The sequence below is a fragment of the Schistocerca cancellata genome, chromosome 3, assembly GCF_023864275.1.
Source record: "Schistocerca cancellata isolate TAMUIC-IGC-003103 chromosome 3, iqSchCanc2.1, whole genome shotgun sequence".
Taxonomy (NCBI): domain Eukaryota; kingdom Metazoa; phylum Arthropoda; class Insecta; order Orthoptera; family Acrididae; genus Schistocerca; species Schistocerca cancellata.
Window position 1 is genome coordinate 902,396,529 of NC_064628.1, and position 20,801 is coordinate 902,417,329.

The 20,801-nt window shown below is 36.3% G+C and overlaps 1 protein-coding gene across 2 annotated transcripts in view; it reads left to right on the plus strand.

The window, feature by feature from the left end:
• The window catches only part of LOC126175979 (G protein-coupled receptor kinase 2), a 203,605-nt gene that overhangs the window by 109,661 nt on the left and 73,143 nt on the right, over window positions 1-20,801 (plus strand). For both annotated transcript variants that reach the window (XR_007535630.1, XM_049923086.1), the window contains exons 6-9: window positions 9,523-9,727; window positions 14,825-14,971; window positions 15,429-15,603; window positions 15,699-15,814. Coding sequence is in view for 1 of the 2 variants with exons in the window: in XM_049923086.1 (XP_049779043.1) it covers window positions 9,523-9,727; window positions 14,825-14,971; window positions 15,429-15,603; window positions 15,699-15,814 (643 nt within the window). In the remaining variant the exon portion in view is untranslated. The remainder of the gene's footprint in view (window positions 1-9,522; window positions 9,728-14,824; window positions 14,972-15,428; window positions 15,604-15,698; window positions 15,815-20,801) is intronic.

Genomic DNA, 20,801 nt, shown 5'->3' on the forward strand with positions numbered 1-20,801 from the left:
CAGCCAGGCTTTAAGAGGTTGGGGTGGGTGTCTTAAAGGTACTCGTTCTTCCATGGTGACCGATGAAGAGGTATACTGTCTTGTCTGCCATTTTCAGAGTTAATGGGTTAGTGTAGGAATCACAGGATATGATTTTGCATTATTGTACATGTTCTGGTGCCTACACCCAATAAAGTTCTGTGGAGAAGGTAATAAATGAAGAGAATGGAAAATCACAAGAACGTCAAAGAAAATGGCTGCAGTGTTAAAAGTGATTCCTGTAATACACCAGAATCACCATCAGAGTTGATTATGAACCCACGTATCATTGTTTTCATGTATGTAGAGTTGTGTTTGCATGCCTTTGTTGTCAGCTCTCATGGTAAGGTCTGTCAAGATTTTAACAGACTGTTGATGCCAGTATAGGAGTTTCCTCACAGAAGCTTGCTCATTTAGGGTTGTCTACAATGTTTCAATCGTGATAGGCATAGGAGGTCAGTGTCATGTACCCAGGCACAGTTTTCACTGATTGTAGTTGTATTTCCTCATATTCTTGGTGAAAAGGTTACTCATGTATCTAGAGTTTCTGTAGAGTCATGTGGTGAGTTTCTTGAATTCCCATGCAACACATTGTAATTTGATCTCAGAGTACATGTCTACATGTATAGAATATATGTCTATGGTGTATGCATAGCATGGAACAATGCTTATAATTTGTAGAATTTTGTTTTGTGATGCAGATAACATTGGGACTGCATGTCTCCAAGTTACAGCTGTTCTCCCCAAAGTGTGCTGAATGTGCCAGGAAGAGAGGGGTCAGTAGAAGGTGTATGTTGGTACAGAGGTGAAGGGCAACAAAAAGACAATATTGGGTCAAGGACAAATTAATGTCCAAGACAAAGATTGTAGCATCAGTTGTGGAAGAGTGAAACTTGATATGTGTGTGTCTGTTAAGCATAGGAATTAATGTTATCTCATGAAATAATTCATTAAGGCCAACATGGTATTTACTGAAGCATTTTCATTTGAGTCATATTAACATGATGCTGCATATCTCCCAAAGATGTGGAACCCATCTTCTGGCATTACATTTTTGAATGCCTCTGCAGGAAAGAGAACTACTTCTGTTGATTCAAAATGATTGCCACATAATTGTGATGCAAGGCATGGGAAGTAAAAATGTTTCTCAAGGCATGATGTCAACTCTGTAGAAAGTGAAACACATGCTCATTCTACTTTCTGTGTTACACTATTACCATCCATTTGGAAGTCTTGTATGAAATTACACAGTTGGGCAAGAAGTATGACTTACCACTTTGCCTAGGGTTAAAAAAGGGTGAGTTCAACAAAATCTATGTGAATGCCTGTTGAGAAACAAGGCATTGATTCAAGTTAGGTGGGTGTATTGAAGAAATGCTGCAGACTCCACTAGGTATCTTCATTAGGACAGTAAGGAGATTGTTTCACCATAACTGTTCTCAGCAAGTTGTAAAGGAAGTTTTCAGGTCCTTAAACTGGGAAAATGAAGAGGAATGTGTATTGATATATCATCATCTAAACCACCTGCATTTTGCTAATGACATTGCACTGTTTGTCTCAATTGCTGTCAAACTTAAACAATGAATGTGTAAACTAAGTTGAAAAGCAGATTTGAAAATCAGTAACTGTAAGACTGAAGCTATGTCTAAACCTCACATTACAAAGAAAATTATGCAAATTAACAATTAATTGTTTTATATTAGTTGAGAAAGAAAGTTGTATGTAGACCAGAAGAAAAGTAAAAACAGGCTGCAGTGCTTTTAATGAACTAAAGAGGGTTTTCAGAAGCGAGCTTGTAAAATGTCTCAACAGGAAACTCTAAGAGTGTGTTACTAGTTTTTACTTGTGCCTGTGAGACATGGATTTTAAATGTGAAACAGACCAAGGTGACACTGTGATTAGCACACTGGACTTGTGATTAGCACACTGGACTTGCATTTGGGAGGACTATGGTTCAAATCCCTGTCCAGCCTTCCAGATTTAATTTCTATGTGGTTTCTTTAGATGACCTAAGACAAATGCTGGAATTGTTCCTATGGAAAGGACAGGGCCAATTTCCTTCCCCAATTCAAGTTTGTGCTCATTTCTAGTGACCTCATCACTGACAGGTCATTAAACCATGATCTTCTTTCATTCCTTCCTTCCTTTTGAATGCAAAAACCATTGGAAATCTTTAGGTTTCTCGGTGGACAATAAAAAGATTCATGTCGGAAATTATTGACAGAGATAGTGAAAAAGAAAGTGTCAGCAAACGAACTGAAGTGGAAAACATGATTACAGTTGCAATGAAAATGAAACTTAAGTGAACAGGTCCTGTTGTGGTGGTGATGATCTTAGCCTGAAGACTATTTGACCATTTGATGCAGCTCTTCACAATATTCTATCTTGTTCAGACCTCTTCACCTCTAAATGACTGTAGCAGCCTGCTTCCATTTGAAACTACTTACTGTCTTCATACCTAGGTTTCCCTCTACAATTTTTATTCAAAAACTTCTTTCCATTACCAAATTGACTATTAGTTGATGCATCAGGATGTGTCCTATCAACTGAACCCCTCTCTTTCTCAAGTTGTGACGTAAATTTTTTCTTGTCCCAGTTTGATTCAGTACCACCTCATTAGTTATTCGATCTCCCCATTCAGAATTCTTCTTTAGCACCATATTGTAAAAGCTACTACTTCTTCTTTTCTGAACTGCTTGCGGTTACATTTTACTTCCATCCAAGACTACAATCCCAGACAAATACCTTCACAAAAAAACTTCCTGGCTCTGAAATTGGTATCCAGTGTTAGAAAATTTCTCTTTTTCAGGAATACTTTTCTTGACAATGCCAGTCATCTTTGTCATCTGCATTGTGACCATCATTAGTTATTTCGTTGTCCAAATAGCAAAAGTTAATTAGGCCTATTTCTTTTCGTGACTCATTTCTTAATCTAAATCCCTCAGCATCCCCAGATTTAATTCGACTTTTAAAAACTGTATTTAGTTTATAAAAAGCACTGCTGTCTACTCTTTGCTTTTCTTGTGCTCTACTTCCAGTCACATTTTCCAATTTCCCCAAAAACAAAAACTTATCAACTGATTCTTTTACTTTATTGTTAATTTGCATAATTTTCTTTTTGATGTGTTATGTATTACTTCAGTTGTACAGTAACTGACTTTCAAGTCTACTTTTAAACTTGGTTTATCTATTCTTTGTTTGTCTGTCTGTCTGCACTTGAGACAAACAGTGCAATGCCATCAACAAAATGAATGTGGTTCAGATTATGTTCCATTAACACACATTCCTCTCCATTTCTCTAGTTGAAGAACTTGAAAACTTCCTCTAGGACTGCTGACAACGCTTATGGTGAAATGTAATCTGCTTTCCTGACTGTTCTTAAATCTCTGTATTTCTCTCTAACCTGATGAAGAAATCTAATGCAAGCTGTAATGTTGATATAATTATATTTCTTCAGTTCATTCACGTAGCTTGAATCAGTCTCTTGTTTCTCAAGAAGCATGCCAATTTTGTTGAAATGAATCAAAATTTACCTAAACACTTATGAATCCCAGACAAAGTGGTAATTCATGTTTGTTGCCCCACTGTATAATTTCATGCATGACAATGTTGCCAACTGAGTAAGACAGAAAGAAGAGTGAGCATGTGTTATGCTGTCCATAGAGGTGTTTTACTTTTGTTGTTGGTCATCTTGTCTTGTCTCTTTCCATGACATTATCCATTCCATACAACCATGGATGGTTGACGGACAAAAGATTCTAAGAGGTAAAATATTACCAAGAAGACAACTTAATGACGGGTGGGCACATGGTGTTAGAAAACTTGTAGGAGCAAAATTGGGGCATATAGCTGAAGCCCATAACATATAGGAAAAAGTCTAGCAGATCCACCAGTCCATGTTGCAGGGCTGTTGATGATATGCAGTATGCTGTTAATTAACAAGAGAAATATAGAATGTCACTCTCAGTATAAAACAAAGAGAAACTATACCATAAGGGAACTGTCAACATCTGCTTGATTCTTTTAAAAGTTTGCAATCTGAGCAGCATGCTATTATGAGCATTGTTCACATTGTTGCAAATAGTTCAGCCCACTGATATACATATGTCTGCATACTAAAATGATCAGACAGCAGAGCACGAATTTCTCCGTAAGCCAGATTAATTCAGTTTTCTACATACAAAAGTTGTGAATTTATTAATAGGTATGAATTCTCAAAGACAAGAAGTAGCCCCTTTGTAAATCAGGATCAGTATTTCCACTTACCTTGATTGAAGACCTAGTCAATACTGGTATGTTTTCTAGCCCTGTTTAACTTCCTTTAAAGTTCAAAACATCATCATCACTGTGGAGTTTGCCTATAGGAGTCGATGCAGGCAACCCTGGTGGTCTGATTGATTAAGTGAGGTGGCAAAGTGGAAGGATACTAGATTCGTACTCTGGAGGATGGAAGTTCAAATCACTATCTCACATTCCAGGTTTAAACTGAAATTGGCCACTCCTTTCCCATTCTTGCTCGATTAAGTCTTGCATCACGTCATATTACATTATTGGCGATATGCCAATAAACCTTATTCTTCATTCTTCCTTTGGTGCAGTCATATTATACTCCCTTGTGACACTCTCCTAACTGTATAGATTAGAGTCTGTTTCCATGTTTGGTGGGGACATCAAATAGAAAGCATAAGAATTTGTTACCAATGTATGATAGCTATTCTTAATCATTATTTGTTTCTGCAGCGGCGTGAAAAGAAAGTTCACAATATGACTGATAAAAGTTTCTGAAGGGATGCCCGCACACTAACTTCAAAGTGTATGTTGGTAATGTAGGCTGCATCCAATCATAGAAATTTAAGTTGGTAGGAGTAGCAGCTGATTTTGAGTAAGCAGTGCAGTAACTATGAGGTCATCTCTTTTGTTACTATTGTCAGTGGAGAAGTAACTTTTCTTTTCTATGTAATGATAGCTTGGGGATGATAGTTATCAGAATTGCAGGATCTGTATATTCAGCCTGCTTTCCTCGTGGCAAGTGAAGCCATAGCCTTGTAGCCTATCATAGACTGTCTACACAATTTGAGAAATTTGTATTTTCTGGCATGTTGGTGTCATCTATTTGAGTTTGGTATATAATACCCTGTGCTAGCCTCCTATTGGCTGTCGGCAAGTTGACATGGTGCTGCTTAGTGGCTAATTGGAGATATGTCAGACTGTAAATCAAAGGTTCACGGTTCAAACCTCAATCATTCCTAAGATTTTTGGCATCACGTATGGCCTCATTCATATCTGGCAAAGGATTGTATATCTGAAAAATATCAAGTTGCACCATTGTGTAGGTCCATGTTATGTCCATGTTAAAGTGCAAGTCCCTATATAACTGATTGGTAAGTCATTTCAGGGGACAGAGGAAGGCAGTGGTACACCGGCAACATAAAACTGTGGCTAGGGAAGCACTTTGGTTTGTGAAACCTTTGGATTTAGGACTGTTTTACACTTGTAATCTGATACGATGACACATTGCCAACATCTGCTCTGAACTGCACATATGTACAGCATCTTAGTGGCCCCTAGTAAACTTTACCCTTGTGGCACAGAAAATTTCCCAGTGAGAAGAAGCAATTCTGAAGCGGTAATAGGTAGCCATTTCCAAGCAAACATTGAAGTTTTCGCTCTTAATGTAAATGTAGAAGATATCAGTATGTTCTCTTACTATGCATCAGCTACCGTATTGATGTTTTTGGATGAATATTCACCCAGTTCGTCCTCAATTGTCCTTTGTTTTCTCCAACATTTTTGTTCTGGACTGTATACTGTTTGTATTAAAAATAATGAATCATATTTTTTTTGATGTACAGTACACTTGCCCCAAGTGGATTTGGAAGGAGGGGAAGTCTCTTTCAAAATTCGCCTAGCATCATTCGCTTACAAGCTACTGTGCGATTTTACTATGGTTTATTTTACCCATTTATAGGCTCTTTATTTAGGTTCTGTTGAACCGTGTTGCACTATCAAATTTTCTGCAGGGCTCAGAAAATAGATTATGGAGACATTAACCATGACCCAAGAAGTGTTCGAAAGTGAAATCCTATCAAATGCTGTTGTGTTCATGTGACACAAGTGCATCAAAGACAGCTGAGAGAGAATGAACAGGTCAGAGGCCAAAGATATGTTCATTGTCTTCTTTGACACCAAGGGTGTTGCCATCATAAATTTGTAACTGAGGGACAGGCCGTCCAGATGCTTTATTCATGGAAATGCTTTATTCATGGAAATGCTGAAAACATGGAAGAGAAGGGAAGACAAAGGAAAACCATATTTATGCCTAATATCGTTGCTATTTGGAAGCTGCATAATTTCACTGCACCAACCAACACTTGCTTCCTGGTCAACAACTACCACGTCTGGAACAACACTGCAGTAATTCCCCAGACCTCCCTGCAATCCTGTTGTTGCCCTAGCAGATTTTTTACTGTGTCCCCAAGTGAAGACAGCCCTCTAGGACAACACAGTGGACACACACAAGGTCAAAGCAACATTCAGAAAAAGAATTAAAAAGATGCCTTCCAAAGGTGGAAAAAACTTGTGACATAAGTGTGCCAAGATCCAAGAGTACTTTTTTGAAGAGTTTTAATTGTTTGTACATGTTGTCTCTTTTTGTAAGCCTCTCTTCCACAGTCACAGCTATACAAGTAACATAGGGTGTGAACCATCTTTTGTGATGAGCAAAGTCATTAATTCAAAAATTGTAGCCTATTAGAGAAATTACAACATTATGCACTAAAAACACAAACTGAAATGTAAATTGTATGAAACACACTTGCACTTAGCTGACACCACAAACAACAGTGCTCTTCTCTCCTATGCAATACACCAAGTTGAAGAACACACTTGTAACACCAAGGAACATGTAAAATAAAGACAAAAAAAGCAAGTGAAACCCCACAGATTGACTGATACACTAAAACACTCCAACACAAACACAAAAGTAAATGAACATTAATATGAAATTTGGTCATAGAATCTGAGAACACACTACTATCTCAAGAGCAGAGGAAGGGTACGACCACCAAGAACGTAGGTCCAAGAAGAATTCATAGATACAAGACATGAACATAATAAAATGAGAGCTGACAACAGTATCTGAAACTCTGAAAACAATTAGAGAGAAAATGTACAGATAAAACAAATGATAACCAAGGTTGACAAGTGGAAGTCAACAAGAGTACAGTAACAAAACACAAGAAATATTACATAGAATAAAATCATGAACCTCAAGCTTGACCCAACAAACAGGTTCCGCCCATAAATGAAAAATGTACGGAGGACTATAGAACACACACTTGATGACAATCAAAAAGCTTGTAAGGCATGCATTCACCATAATGCTCCATAGCTCTGGAAACAACTAAAAATTCAGAAAGAAAACACACCCTTGAGACCAGTCGTAAAGTACAGAATGGTACTTACATGCACCCTCACCAGACGTTTGTTAAAGACACCCACACAACAGTACAAAACACAGAATGATAGAACAGTTAAAAACACAGAACAACTAATAATCCACATAAAAGACATATGTATTCCAGATACAACTATGTTGATATCATTTGATGTAGAAAACATTTACTCTACAATCCCAGTAAAGAAAACAATCTAGATAATAGAACAAGACCTAGATATTTAAATCAGCTACCACTGGACCAAATCTCATTGTTAGAGATAAGCACATTCGTACACCTTATTACTGACTGAACCTACTTTGTATTCAATAAATAATTCGGTTAAAAGAGGAAGGATTGTCAATGGGATCCCCCATTTCAGGAAAGTTAGCAAATATCTTCATGAGCAATATAGGGGAAAGAATATTTCAGAAAATAGTAATTGGAAAATACAATCTACTATACTAGTGGAACTTTGTGGATGACATACTCTGCTTGGTAGAGGAACCAGAAATGAAGATAGAACAGCTATGCACATCGATAAACACACTTCACAAAAACATAAAGTTCACTTTAGAGAAAGAACATACAGGACAAATAAACTTCTTAGATAACCATCGCAACAGACAAAATACTATACCAATCATCAAACCACTTACAGTCTCAAAAACAAGCAGCTATCAGATATATGCTACACTGATAAAACGCAGTATCACTAGATCAACAAAACTACAGTAAAGACTTAGACATAATATCTCGGATAGTAAAAAACCATTAATACGACGAATCTCTAGTTACAAAACTGAATAATATAAAACAGAAACACACAAAAATAAAAAATAAAGCTAAAGAAGTAAAGCAAAACACCACACAAATGCAGGTACCCACAGCACTCTCTACAGACATACACATCACAGCACCACTAATACACAGTGAGGCCACAACATTAAAGCTGAACAGATGAATTGAAATCTCCTCAATTATGGAAACAAAATGACACACAGAATTGGTAACATCTTCAAGAAACAACGAGTAAAAGTAGCCTACCAAAGTTATATCTCCACACAAAAATATTTCCAGGATGAGTTTTACAGCTGTGATGCTCTGTACTTACAGAATACCAGCAAAATATTTGTAATAATGTATAAAGAGTGTAGAGCAGGGAAATACCTGTTGCCCATAGAAAAGCTCCAACAAGTAAATCACCACCCCACCACAATAGAAACAGACATAAAAATAATCAAACATAGTAAAAACAAAACAAACAAACAAAAAATCCTAACACAACAAAAAACTTCATAATTCAAAATGTAGTCACAAAAAAGAAATATATAATAAATAACCAAACAAACTTAAGCAACCAGACATTATTTAAACTAATAAAGCCTGTAGTAGATAAACAACAATCCGTCTAGCCACCATAAAAACAATATTGCATACACCAGGCAACATAACCACTCTTGATCAATTAGCACAGTACCATTACAAAGTAGCTTTAACAAAGTAATAGTTTGCGCAATCAATGAAGTTAAGACATGTCATTTCCATTGAGCATGTGCATGCCCCCACTCCCTAGCCCCCATCCCCACACAGACACACATGCACACAGAGGAAGAGAGACAGAGTGGGAATAGCAGATGTTTCCGCAGCCACAAAAACAAAACAAAAGATGATCATATCATGCATATCAATACAAAGTACTTGAGGTGTAAATGGGTGTACACAACATGAAAGTATTCAGTAAAGTACAGTGTACTGAAGTCAAACATGCTTAATATTAATTTAAAACATGAGTACTGTTTACGATGTTCGCAAACAGATTTGTAAGAAAAGCAGTGTTGTTACAGTGACCACTGAAGGTGGCTTAAAATAAAGAGAAATGAACATGGCTTAAATAAGCATTTTATTACAGTTGCGAAAAGTAGTATATAAACTATATTACTTGTTAATTGCTTGCAGTGATATCTTCAGTGCATTTTTCCCAATTTGTGTCCCATTACTTTATATGCAAACACTGTACATAAATTTTAATCTCCATCTTAATTTTTTTTTTTTTTTTATTTTTCAGCCAGCCAATCACATATAAAACATTCAGAATGTACAGAGTTTTAGGAAAAGGTGGTTTTGGTGAAGTGTGTGCTTGCCAGGTGAGAGCAACAGGAAAAATGTATGCTTGTAAGAAATTAGAGAAAAAACGAATTAAAAAAAGAAAAGGAGAAGCCATGGTTTTAACTGAAAAACAGATACTCCAGAAAATCAATTCAAAGTTTGTGGTAAGTGACCCCTGTTTAACTTGCATTTACTTGCTCATTTTGTAAAGGAAATAGCCACATAATACATTCATTTTGTATATACTGCATTGAAAGTTATTATCTGTTTCTCAGAATGCTAAGAAATGTTCTAATATAATAGTGTAGCCCACCTAAAAGTGTTTCAAAATAATGTCTCTGTGAATTATATGATTTAAAAATTATCTTTTCGTTAAAAGGCTATTGAGAGTTACAAAATTTTGTTTAAAGAATGCTGTGGTGGTTCATTGGTGTTTAGACTACAAGTGGCAATTTTGTCATCCTAATTTCTTACAAAAGATCATGGAAAGTAGCAAAAAATTGCACAGCTATTGCTAGCAGCTACAAATAGCCGTACTTATTTGTTGTTTTCCAAAAACTAAGGATGAAACACACTCTTAAATAGCTTTAAGTGAAATCCAAATTATTACTCTTCCCTACATCTCCAACTTGCCGGTTTTTTCTAGTTGGATATTTGTGCGTTAACCCACTGATAATCATCCTTTTGTATACAAGCTGGGATTCTTCAGTAAAGAAATTATGCACATGTTCTATCTAGAGAGTGTACTGCTACTTGCTATTGTATGCAACTTTAATTTCATCATGAGTCACTGAATACAATTTCCAATTAGAATACTACTTTTTCAAAAGTATTCACATCAGTTATATTACGTCATGGGATCGTTTCGTGTCAGTTTAGTGTCTTTATTAAACTCTTTCCGTGATATGTAGTTATCATTACATGATCCAGTGAAAGTCTGTTTTTGAAATTAATGTAGAGTATTTGTGAGTTGTTACTGATAATTCTCATCTTTTTGTATCCTGCCGCTGTGTTGTTTAAAACTACAGCTTTAATAATAACTCGACAACATATCTGCCAGCACCTGGAATCTAATCAGTTTCATGATTTTACCACCTCTTGCCCCCTCCCACTCCTCCCCTCTTTCTGTAGTACACTCCTCTCACTGACTTGTGTGGTATTAATGCTAGCATATTTCTGTAGTTTTACAATCTTTCATTGGTCCGCTGTGACGTTGTGTGTTATTTGTATGATTTTCAATACTTCTTTTGTGTGTTTCGAATCAGTGACACAATGACTGAGAAGGTTACGTTTGTAATTTGATCATTGGCCGACATGTGCTGGCATATAAACATCTTAGTGTTAAAGTAAACTGTCCTCCTTTTCTGCTCATTGTCACAAGATTCCTTTTTTCCTCAGTATCACCTAACCATAAAGGCTGATGATTACTCTTCTTGTTTTGGTCTGTGAATGCTGTAGTGCAAGTATAAAGTTTCACTTTTGTCAACAACATGACAGTATCGTATTTTTATTTTGGTGAAGTATATGCAGTTACGTTGTCAAAGTACAGTAATGAAACTTGCATTTGGAATTGAAAAAGTTTGGATGATGTTTTAGTCCAGAAGCTGTTGCTGGTCTTATATTTTCTTTCAACAAATAATTCAAAGTTTTATGCTGATTTTTGAGAATACACCTATTGGTTACTTCTCCTCCATGAAAATGAATTAATAATCTCTATTGACATTACTGATGGGCATCCCATATTAATTTTACAAAAATAAGGAGGAAGGACAACATTTTCATCTGTCACTACTAACTGTCATTATTATTCTGGAATATTACGCCATATCATATGGGGCTTACAAGTGATATTGAGGGTATACAAAGGACAGTATGAATAGTCACACAGCTTTTGTCTGCCTCATAGGCAGGAAAACTGTGTTAAAATTATCCAGTGACCTGTTGTTGTGGTGGTATAATTGTTCTAGCAATTACATGGGACTATACTGTAAAATATGATACAGTAAGGCCGATGAGCACCTAACTAATATAAATTAGTGTTGTAGTAATTCTTACTCCTATAGTCTGTACTAATTTAGTAAATTACGTCTGTAGTAATGTATTCTTTCAGTAACTGTTGGAGAGTTCAGTTTTTATTTACTTCCTTAGTTATAACTGAAGTGGTAACGTCTTTTTTTACGAAAGAAGTAAGCCATTTCTGCGCACTGCTGGCACGTGCATGTCATTTCCTCTTGAAAAGTATCGATTGCCAGCAGACAGTGTTGCATCGCCTTTTGACAATAATATCTTAATAGGGTAATTCATGTTTGAAAGAATTCTTAAAATTAAAAGAAATTAAATGCTATTGTATTAATGACAAGATCCGTGTATGACGAAAAATAAATGTGCTATTAATGGGTGTATCTGTTGGTCACCCCTTAACCCCACCATCTACAGCTACCGCTGATAATAATTGGTGGATGGTACATGTTAATTTAAGTGGCACCACATACTTTTTTTTCCCCAGCTTGAGATACGAGCTAACAACAACATGCAGATAGCCAAGGACAACTTAAGTGTTAAGGGAAAAAAAAGAACAAAAAAAAAAAACACAAAGTGAAAAAATGGTTTGCTTGAACAGTGAAAAAGTACGTAACTGTTATTGAATTTAAAATGCACGATGTCAACATGCTGAAAAGCAAAAAGGACACATTGGAAAAAATACATGTTGAATACAAGGCAGAAGGTAGTACACAGAGATCACGAGAGCAGCTTAAAGTAATTTGGAAGGACATGAGACAGAAAGCAGAGAAAATGAAAGGTAAATGTAATTGAGAACAATTTCAAACTGACAGAGTATTTGAGACGAAGCTAGATGATATATGTCAGATGATTGTTGATATTATCCCACAAGTTTCTGAGGGGATAATTCGAGTTGATGACAATGACACAGCTGAAAATAATGTGGTCCTTTCAAGCAATATCGATGATGATAACTACTCTGAAGATGGCTGTGAAATTTTATCCCATAGTCATGAACCTTCCATTCTTTGGTGGGACCTTGTTAGAACATGTGTCCCTGAAAAAAGGCAGAGAGCACGCAGTTGATGTGAAGAACAGGGAATTGTTGAGAAAAGCAAATGAGCTTCATTTGCTAAAAATGCAGTTAATATGAGAGTAATACAGTGCAAAAATTTTGTTAATCGAAAGACAGAGAGAAATGATGGAAGAAGAGCATAACATTGAAATGGAACTTATGAATAAGCTGAAAATCAAAATGGAGTCAACTTCAGGTTCTAGTTCTTCATGCAATCTGCTCAAGAAATTTAGGTTCTGTAAATGAACATAAATATGTTTTGTATGTATAAAACATATGTTATTTGCTTGATTTTATTTCAGCATCAGTACGTATAATTTTTCTGATAACCACATTCTAATAATTATACTATGACCCAGTGCCTTATGACAGCTTGGCCTGCAGCTCTTGCTTCTGGCTGATGAGCATAGATCAATAGACCTATGCCATTCACCTCCACGGCATCAGGGTGAAACACATTTCCAGCTTCTGCTCCAAATTTGTGCAGAACTACATCAGCCACAAATAACATTCCCACACTTGCTTTGTTTAGATTACATTGTTTTAGAGAGAATTTTGAAACATTTCTCCGAACATGTGGTTGTAATAAGGGCTGTGTTGTAGCACTCTTTGGTTCTTGTTTGGTGTCAAAACACAGACATCATAAGATGCTTGGAGACAGACAGTATATCCAATATCTCTGACAAGCAACTCATCATATTGTCCTTTTCAAATTCTGCAGCAGCTCTGTTTTGTCCCAGACTCGTGCAACATGCGTGGAACCCATTTGTCATACTTGAATATTCATACTGGTATCACAGATGATTTTTGTATTGTATTGATAGAAAGGAAATTCTTGTGATTTCTGTATGGTTCTGCTTGTGCTCCAGAAGGACGAAGTATGTATATATGCAAGGGTGCACACGCCCAGGCCCACCGCATAGCTGTCAGTGAAAAGAAAAAAATGTAATGTAGTCAGATACCTTTCTTTCAAGAAAATAATTTAAAATCTACTTACAGGTTGCCACTCATCTTCCTAAGTATTAAAAGTACTCCATACCCCCAGGTCCGATATATCTACACAACCTATGGCCCATATGACATTTGGGAATCCACCAATTCAGTAGAATTCCCTTTTGTTCCTGGTTCTGTGACATGACACATATGAAGGCTTAAAGACAATTAAACTGTTTATCACACTGTTGAAAGCTCTTCCAGCAGTGGTACGATGGATATTAATGAGATCCTGTATTTGATTTGGTAAGTACCAGTGCAAAAGATTCACAGTCCACAAAGAAGTTGGAGTGTAGGAGACAAACCATGATTCCTGTCAGAATTATGTCACAGTAATGGCTCCAGCACACACAGCAGTGACTCAGAAGTTTCCTTAGGAAACACAAACTGCTCTTTGAAGTCACTATCGCAGTACATTGTGAATGGGTCTTTTCTCTTCATTAAAACTGTCATTCTTGGGATGTGTACCCCTTCTGACATCTCTATGTATTCTTTGTAGTCCAAGTCACCCATAGAATTCAATATTTAACATGCAGAAACCAGTGAACACACCTTACTCTTTAACTTTACTTCTACCAATGCTAAGGAGTAAATTTTGGCCTTGTTTCCTTCTTAAGTTACTGTTGTAGTAGTGTATTTTTTGATAATGCTCTCCACCAGTTATGGAGTAAATAAATATTTACTTGTTTAGTTCGGTACTCTCGAATGGAAGTCACCAATTTCCCTTTCTCTTAGTAACTTACGACTTAAGTTTCACTTTCTGACATGTTCACACCCACGAGAATCATCTCATTTCTTGGGTCTATGGAGCATAAACAGAATCTAATCTAATATAAACTTACTCTTGGTTGGTTCTCGCCTCCCTAAAAGTGTTATCTTTCATGTAATAAATAATAATTTGCATATTGTAGTTGTGTATAATATTTCATTGTTTCTAATGCATATTTCTTATGCTGATAAGGATGAGATTAACAACTGTCTAGAAGTGTAGGATCAGTGTCAGCAAAAGTGTGGAATGACTGCTTTGCTACAGATATTGTAGTTTGATGATTGAAGACTGAGCATTTTATTCTGGGTGACACTGTTATATACCTTAATTTTTACACATATGCACTTAATTTATACAGTGGCAGAAGTATTTAAGAATAAATTGTTATTAACATTATTTATATATTATTATTTATTTTTCCAGGTGAGTCTTGCTTATGCTTATGAGACTAAGGATGCTCTGTGCCTTGTTCTGACAATCATGAATGGTGGTGATCTTAAATTCCATATTTATAATATGGGTGGTGAGCCTGGTTTTGATATTCATAGGGCTAGATTTTATGCAGCAGAGGTAAGTTCCCTTCAGTTTTGTTTACTGCACCCTTTCACAAAGAACAAGATGTCCACTATTGCCTTCCGAACCAAATATTCTAGTTCCTGCACCAATTACCTAATTTTGTTTTATTTTCTATTATTGTTACTGTTTCTGGATATATGAGGTGTAAAAGGAAGAAATAACTAGCTTTTTCTATCTTGTGAAAATTAAAGATAAGTGCACACATGTTGAGATTTCTACACCGTAAATATATTGAATATTGAAGTAGGCAACCAAGATATGCCGGTCTTAATAAGTGATGAGTGAATTTTTATTTGATAGTAATCTTTTATGAATGCTTTCCTTTTTAATCAGGATGTACCATCTTTTCATGAGAAAGGACAATTTGTAATTTTATTATATTCATCATGTTTATGATTAAGTTTGATTGCTGTGTTCTGTGTTGTATTGAAAGAATTCTGAAATGTTGCAGGTGTTGTGTGGGTTGGAACACTTGCATGCTCAAGGAATTGTGTACAGAGATTGCAAACCTGAGAACATTTTGCTGGATGACCATGGACATGTGCGTATATCAGATCTGGGTTTGGCAGTTGAAATTCCAGAGGGAGAGATGGTCCGCGGCAGAGTGGGAACTGTTGGTTATATGGGTATGTCATCTGCTGAATATCTTGACACTGAATGCATAGTTGCTCACAAGTATACTGCCATTATGATTTTCTGTGATTTTTCTTTTTGTCTGCAGCTCCTGAGGTTATTGATAATGAAAGGTACACATTCAGCCCTGACTGGTTTAGTTTTGGTTGTTTGATATATGAAATGATTGAAGGTCAAGCTCCTTTCCGAGCAAGGAAAGAAAAGGTAACATTATCTGCAGTAGAATGTATGTAGCTGCATATTAATAAATTTTTAGTACATTTTGTGCCTAAGTGTGAAGTACTTTGAAACAAGAAATTTGTTCAGTATATGACTCTTTGTTCTGCCACCAAATCACGTTTTGCGAATCTCAAAATCTTTCATACAGGCAGCTGCTCAACATCGTCAGCAGTGGCTATTTGCCATCCATCAGTAGCAAGTAACCACCACCTGCAGGTGACAGTGTTGAGCAGTTGCCTTCAGGAAATATTGTAGAATAAGCAAAATGTGCTTTGGTGGCAGACTGAGAGCCGTATATTGAACATATCTGCTTGGAAAGTGTGAACAGTTGTAACAAATTTATAATTGACTGAGAGCGAAAGTTAAGACATTATAAGGAGATAAAATGGGCAGTAAAATGCATTATAGAAAAACGTTACATTATGCATATTTATTTACTAGATTGTACTATTTAGACAATCACAAAATCAGCATATTTATATTAGCATATTGTTGTTTATATGTTTAAAGTACATAACTTCAAAGTTTTAAACAAAACATTTGTTTATCAAAATCAGAATTTTTCGAGAACACCATTTTACAGTTTCCTGTAATTAATGAACTCCATTTCCCTGTCACAGTCTCCAATCTTTCCACTGCATCAGCCACAATTTTCACGTACTTCATCAAAGACTCCCCTGTTTCTTGAATCTGGCAGATCACTTGTGCCACGAAACTGAACTTGGCCATAATGAAAATTAAGTTATTTCTCACATTTCAAGACTCAAGAAGTTTCTTCGCTGCTACAATTTAAGATGCTTCATCCTTCAGGGTGATGACTACCTCAGTTATACTCAGGAAATTTGAAGTGTAGTAAACTGCTGCTTAAATCCACGTCCTCCATCTCATTATGATAGGTCGAAGGGGCAGAGGTATATATGGTGCATTGTCTTTAAATGTTTAATCCTTGGCAAGGCTTTCACAAACATGTTTTTAATACTGGAAATCAATTTGTTGACATCCAGAAACAAGCTTCTGACACCTTGTAAAAAAACACTGTGTTTTGCAGGTCATGTGAAGCATGATTGGAAATGGCACTTTTTAAGTTGTCTCAGCTTTCTTCATATATGAAGCAGCATCTAAGATGAAAAATAATACAGTGTCATATTGAATGTCTTCATGTTATAATAACTGTAATGAATTGCTAAATAACAGTGCAGTGAGTGAATTGTTAACTTTTTTTGGCACTCTTTTTGTAAGCAGGAATGCTGTTATTAATTCACCTGAAAGATCTGATAGTCTGATGTCGATATTGGCAATAAAATGAACTGTAGGATCAGTTGACTCGTTCATTGAAATTCAAATCTTTTTACTTTAACTGTAATGATTTTCATTATTTAATTGTAACGTTCATTCAAGTAAAGTTTTCACAGACTTGACTCAGACTTGTCTAAAAACTGACCTAATGTAGGAATGTGTAGTTTCCACAATCGGATGCAGGCATGAATTAAAGCTTTACTCAAGTCAAATTCAAATTCCAATTTTTGACTCAATGTCACAGTTGCCATTGAAAGCAAAGAAATCTTCTTCCCAGTAATGTTGGTAAATGCATTTTTGTGCTTGGTTGCCCTGATATGTTGAGAAATTAAATATTTCTTTCATTGTTCACTGACTGCTCAGAAGTATTTTACTGTCAGTAGAAAATAATTTCGGGTTGTTACTAGCTACTTCACACAACAGTGTCAAGTGAGAACTGAAAGAAAAGGAAATTTGGAAGAACAATGAAACCATGTGTTAACTCTGGCACTCATTGTTGCTTTTGAAGGACATATGATCTGATGGGAAGCCAAGTAAACACATGGCATAATACTAAAACCGTTACCTTCTATGTGGAGTTTCAATCTGCTGTATCCTGTTACTATAGTCCGATCCATGAACGATGGTGGTTTGTGCATGTTGAGGCACTAATTGGGATTGCATTGTTGAGGATTCCAAGCGACAGTTCTGGCACACACATGCGCGTGCTTTCCCCTTGAATAAAGTGTATATCCAGCAAATTATGTCTCTTGCTTGCTTATGCAGATTGTATCACTTGCCACAACCATCAGCGATGACAACTTGCAACATATGGAGTAGAAATTCATTAAACAACTCTCATTTAATGCTCGCATAACCTGTGGCATTCACAGCAGGGCACTCAGAACACTACCCATTGCTCGTTGGCTGTCTGAGAATGCATGACGTACGTGTGCAGAACAAGCATAAATTTGACCATCGTTGTTCGTAACTCCAGTTACAGTGCATGAGTATGCCCTGCATGTGTACTTAAATTGGCCCCCACTGTGCCAGAGGGCCAGTCACTAGAGGCTGCCATAGAAAGTGTGCACACACAACAGTCTTCACCATGCTGTCTACCAACAATTCACATCTACATACATGTAGAGCAGCGCTGACTCACTCGTCCTATGTTCTTTTAGTTTGTACTGGTCACATCAGTTGTCCTGTGTGTTGCTTATGTTGCACCTTCTGTGTGATTCTTTTGTCTTGGTAAATGTGGAGTCACAAGAGGCTTATTTGTGTTATTGTTCAGAGCTTTATTAATAAAGCCATAATTGTGTTACTTGGATCGGTTTTATGTATTACTTGTAAATTGTACAGGTTCATGTTCTAATTGAAGCTAGATCAAACATATTTGAAAAGGCGTTCTACAAAACTTCCAGTCTCTGGTTATTAAACTGGAAGAACTTCCTGTAGCCATTGAGCATTTGGAGTTGGTTTGGGATTATCAGGGGCTTTTGTTTGTCTGTTAGTCCTTTATGTAGTTGTTGCATGTTTACAACCCACCTAATATGTCATCCATGTCTGCTTTATTAAAAAACATGCGGACTGCCTTATTTAATACCAGGAATCTGTGGAAAGAAAAGAATCAGACAAACCATTCAGTTTCACACTATGAATACTTTATGAATGCTTGTAGCAGACATCTCAAAGAAACATATTTTCTAAGGGATCAATGATGAAGGAATTTAGAACAAGTAAAATTTTGATTTCAATTCATGTCACTACACATTTAATGAAAATACATTTTAGATTTTCAGTTACATATTGAGTGTGTTTAGTCTCCTCTAAAAATATAACAAATAAGTTTACCTGTGCTTTCACATCAAAAAATTATATATTAAGAAGGGGTGTGGTGTCATAACACATGGAAGACAGTGGAGCTAGAAATGTTAAAAGTAAAGTCAAAAGTAATGTTAAAACATATATTTTGCCATAGAAAACCTTTCTCCCTGGATGAGTCTCTCCTCCACGTACTGGTGAGGCAGGTATGATCATAAGAGTTGAATCTCCAGCCTGCTGGCATTGTTATAAGGTTTGTTGGTAATTATGCTGATGCATTACTCTTGTGTCTGTGGAACATACTCAATCTTGATTTGATACCAACGACTACTAAATCAGTATTCTGACTACTTCACGTTATAATCAGACTTTATTAATGTTGACTATACATCAGACAAGAGATTAGGATGTGTCTTTATGTTAGACTGACATACAGTTCAGATTATGACACTCAACCAATCAAACACACAGTCTTCTGACTGGTTTGATGTGGCTTGCCGACCTTTTCATCTCAGAGTAGCACTTGGAACCTACACCCTCAGTTATTTGCTGGCTGTATTCCAATCTCTATCTTCTTCTACAATTTTTACCTCTACAGTTCCCTCAAGTACCATGGAATGTCTTAGCAGATGTCCTATCATCCTGTCCCTTTATTCACATCAGTATTTTCAATGTATTTCTTTCCTCTCCACTTCTGTGGTGCACCTCCTCATTCCTTGCCTTATTAGACCTCATAATTCTTCTATAACACAACATATCAAATGCTTTGATTTTCCACTGTTCTGATTTTCCCACACTTCATGTTTCACTGCCATACAGTGCCATGCTCTAAACCTACATTTTCAGAAATTTCTCCCTCCAAAGATATACGTTTGATACCAGTAGACTTCTCTTGTCCAGGAATACCCTCTTTGCCAGTGCTAGTCCGCTTTTTGTGCCCTCCTTGCTCCACCTGTCATGGATTATTTTGCTGCATAGATAGCACTATTCCTTAACTTCATTTACTTCCTAATCACCAATTCTGATGTTAAGTTTATAGCTATTTTCATTTGTGACACATCTCAACATTTTCGTTTTTCTCAGTCCATATTCTGTACTCGTTGAACTGTTCATTCCATTCAAAAGATCATGTAATTCTTCTTCACTTTCACTGAGGATAGCAGTGCCATCAGCAAATCTTATCATCAATATTCTTTATCTCAAATTTTAATCCCTCCCTTGAACTGTTCTTTTATAACTGTCATTGCTTTGTTGACGTATAGATAGAACAGTAGGGTCGAAAGGCTACATCCCCATCCGAGCACTCGTTCTTGGTCTTCCACTCTTATTTGTTCCTTGTTGGTTCCTGCACAAATTTTATATTACGCATCTATCCCTATAGCTTACTCTATTTTTCTCAGAATTTCAAACATCTTGCACCATTTTACATTGTCTTACTCTTTTTACAGATCGGCAGATCCTATAGTTGTCTTGATTTTCCTTCAGTCTTGGCTCCATTAACAACAGGAATGTCAGAACTGCTTCTCTGGTGCCTTTATCTTTCCTCAAGCCAAACTGATTATTGTTGAACAGATCCTTCATTTTCTTTTCCAGTCTTCTGTACATTATTCTTGTCAGTAACTTGATTGTGCAATAATTCTCAGACTTGTCGGCTAATGCAATTTTCAGAATTGTGTGAATGATGTTTTTCCGAAAGTTTGATGGTATATTGCCAGTCTCATATGTACTACATACCAAATCGAATAGTTGTTCTGTTGCCACTTCCCCCAATAATTTTAGAAATTTTGCTGGAATGTTATCTATCCCTTCTGTCTTATTTGATCCTGAATCCTCCAAAGCTCTTTTAAATTCTAATTATAGTACCGGGTGTCTG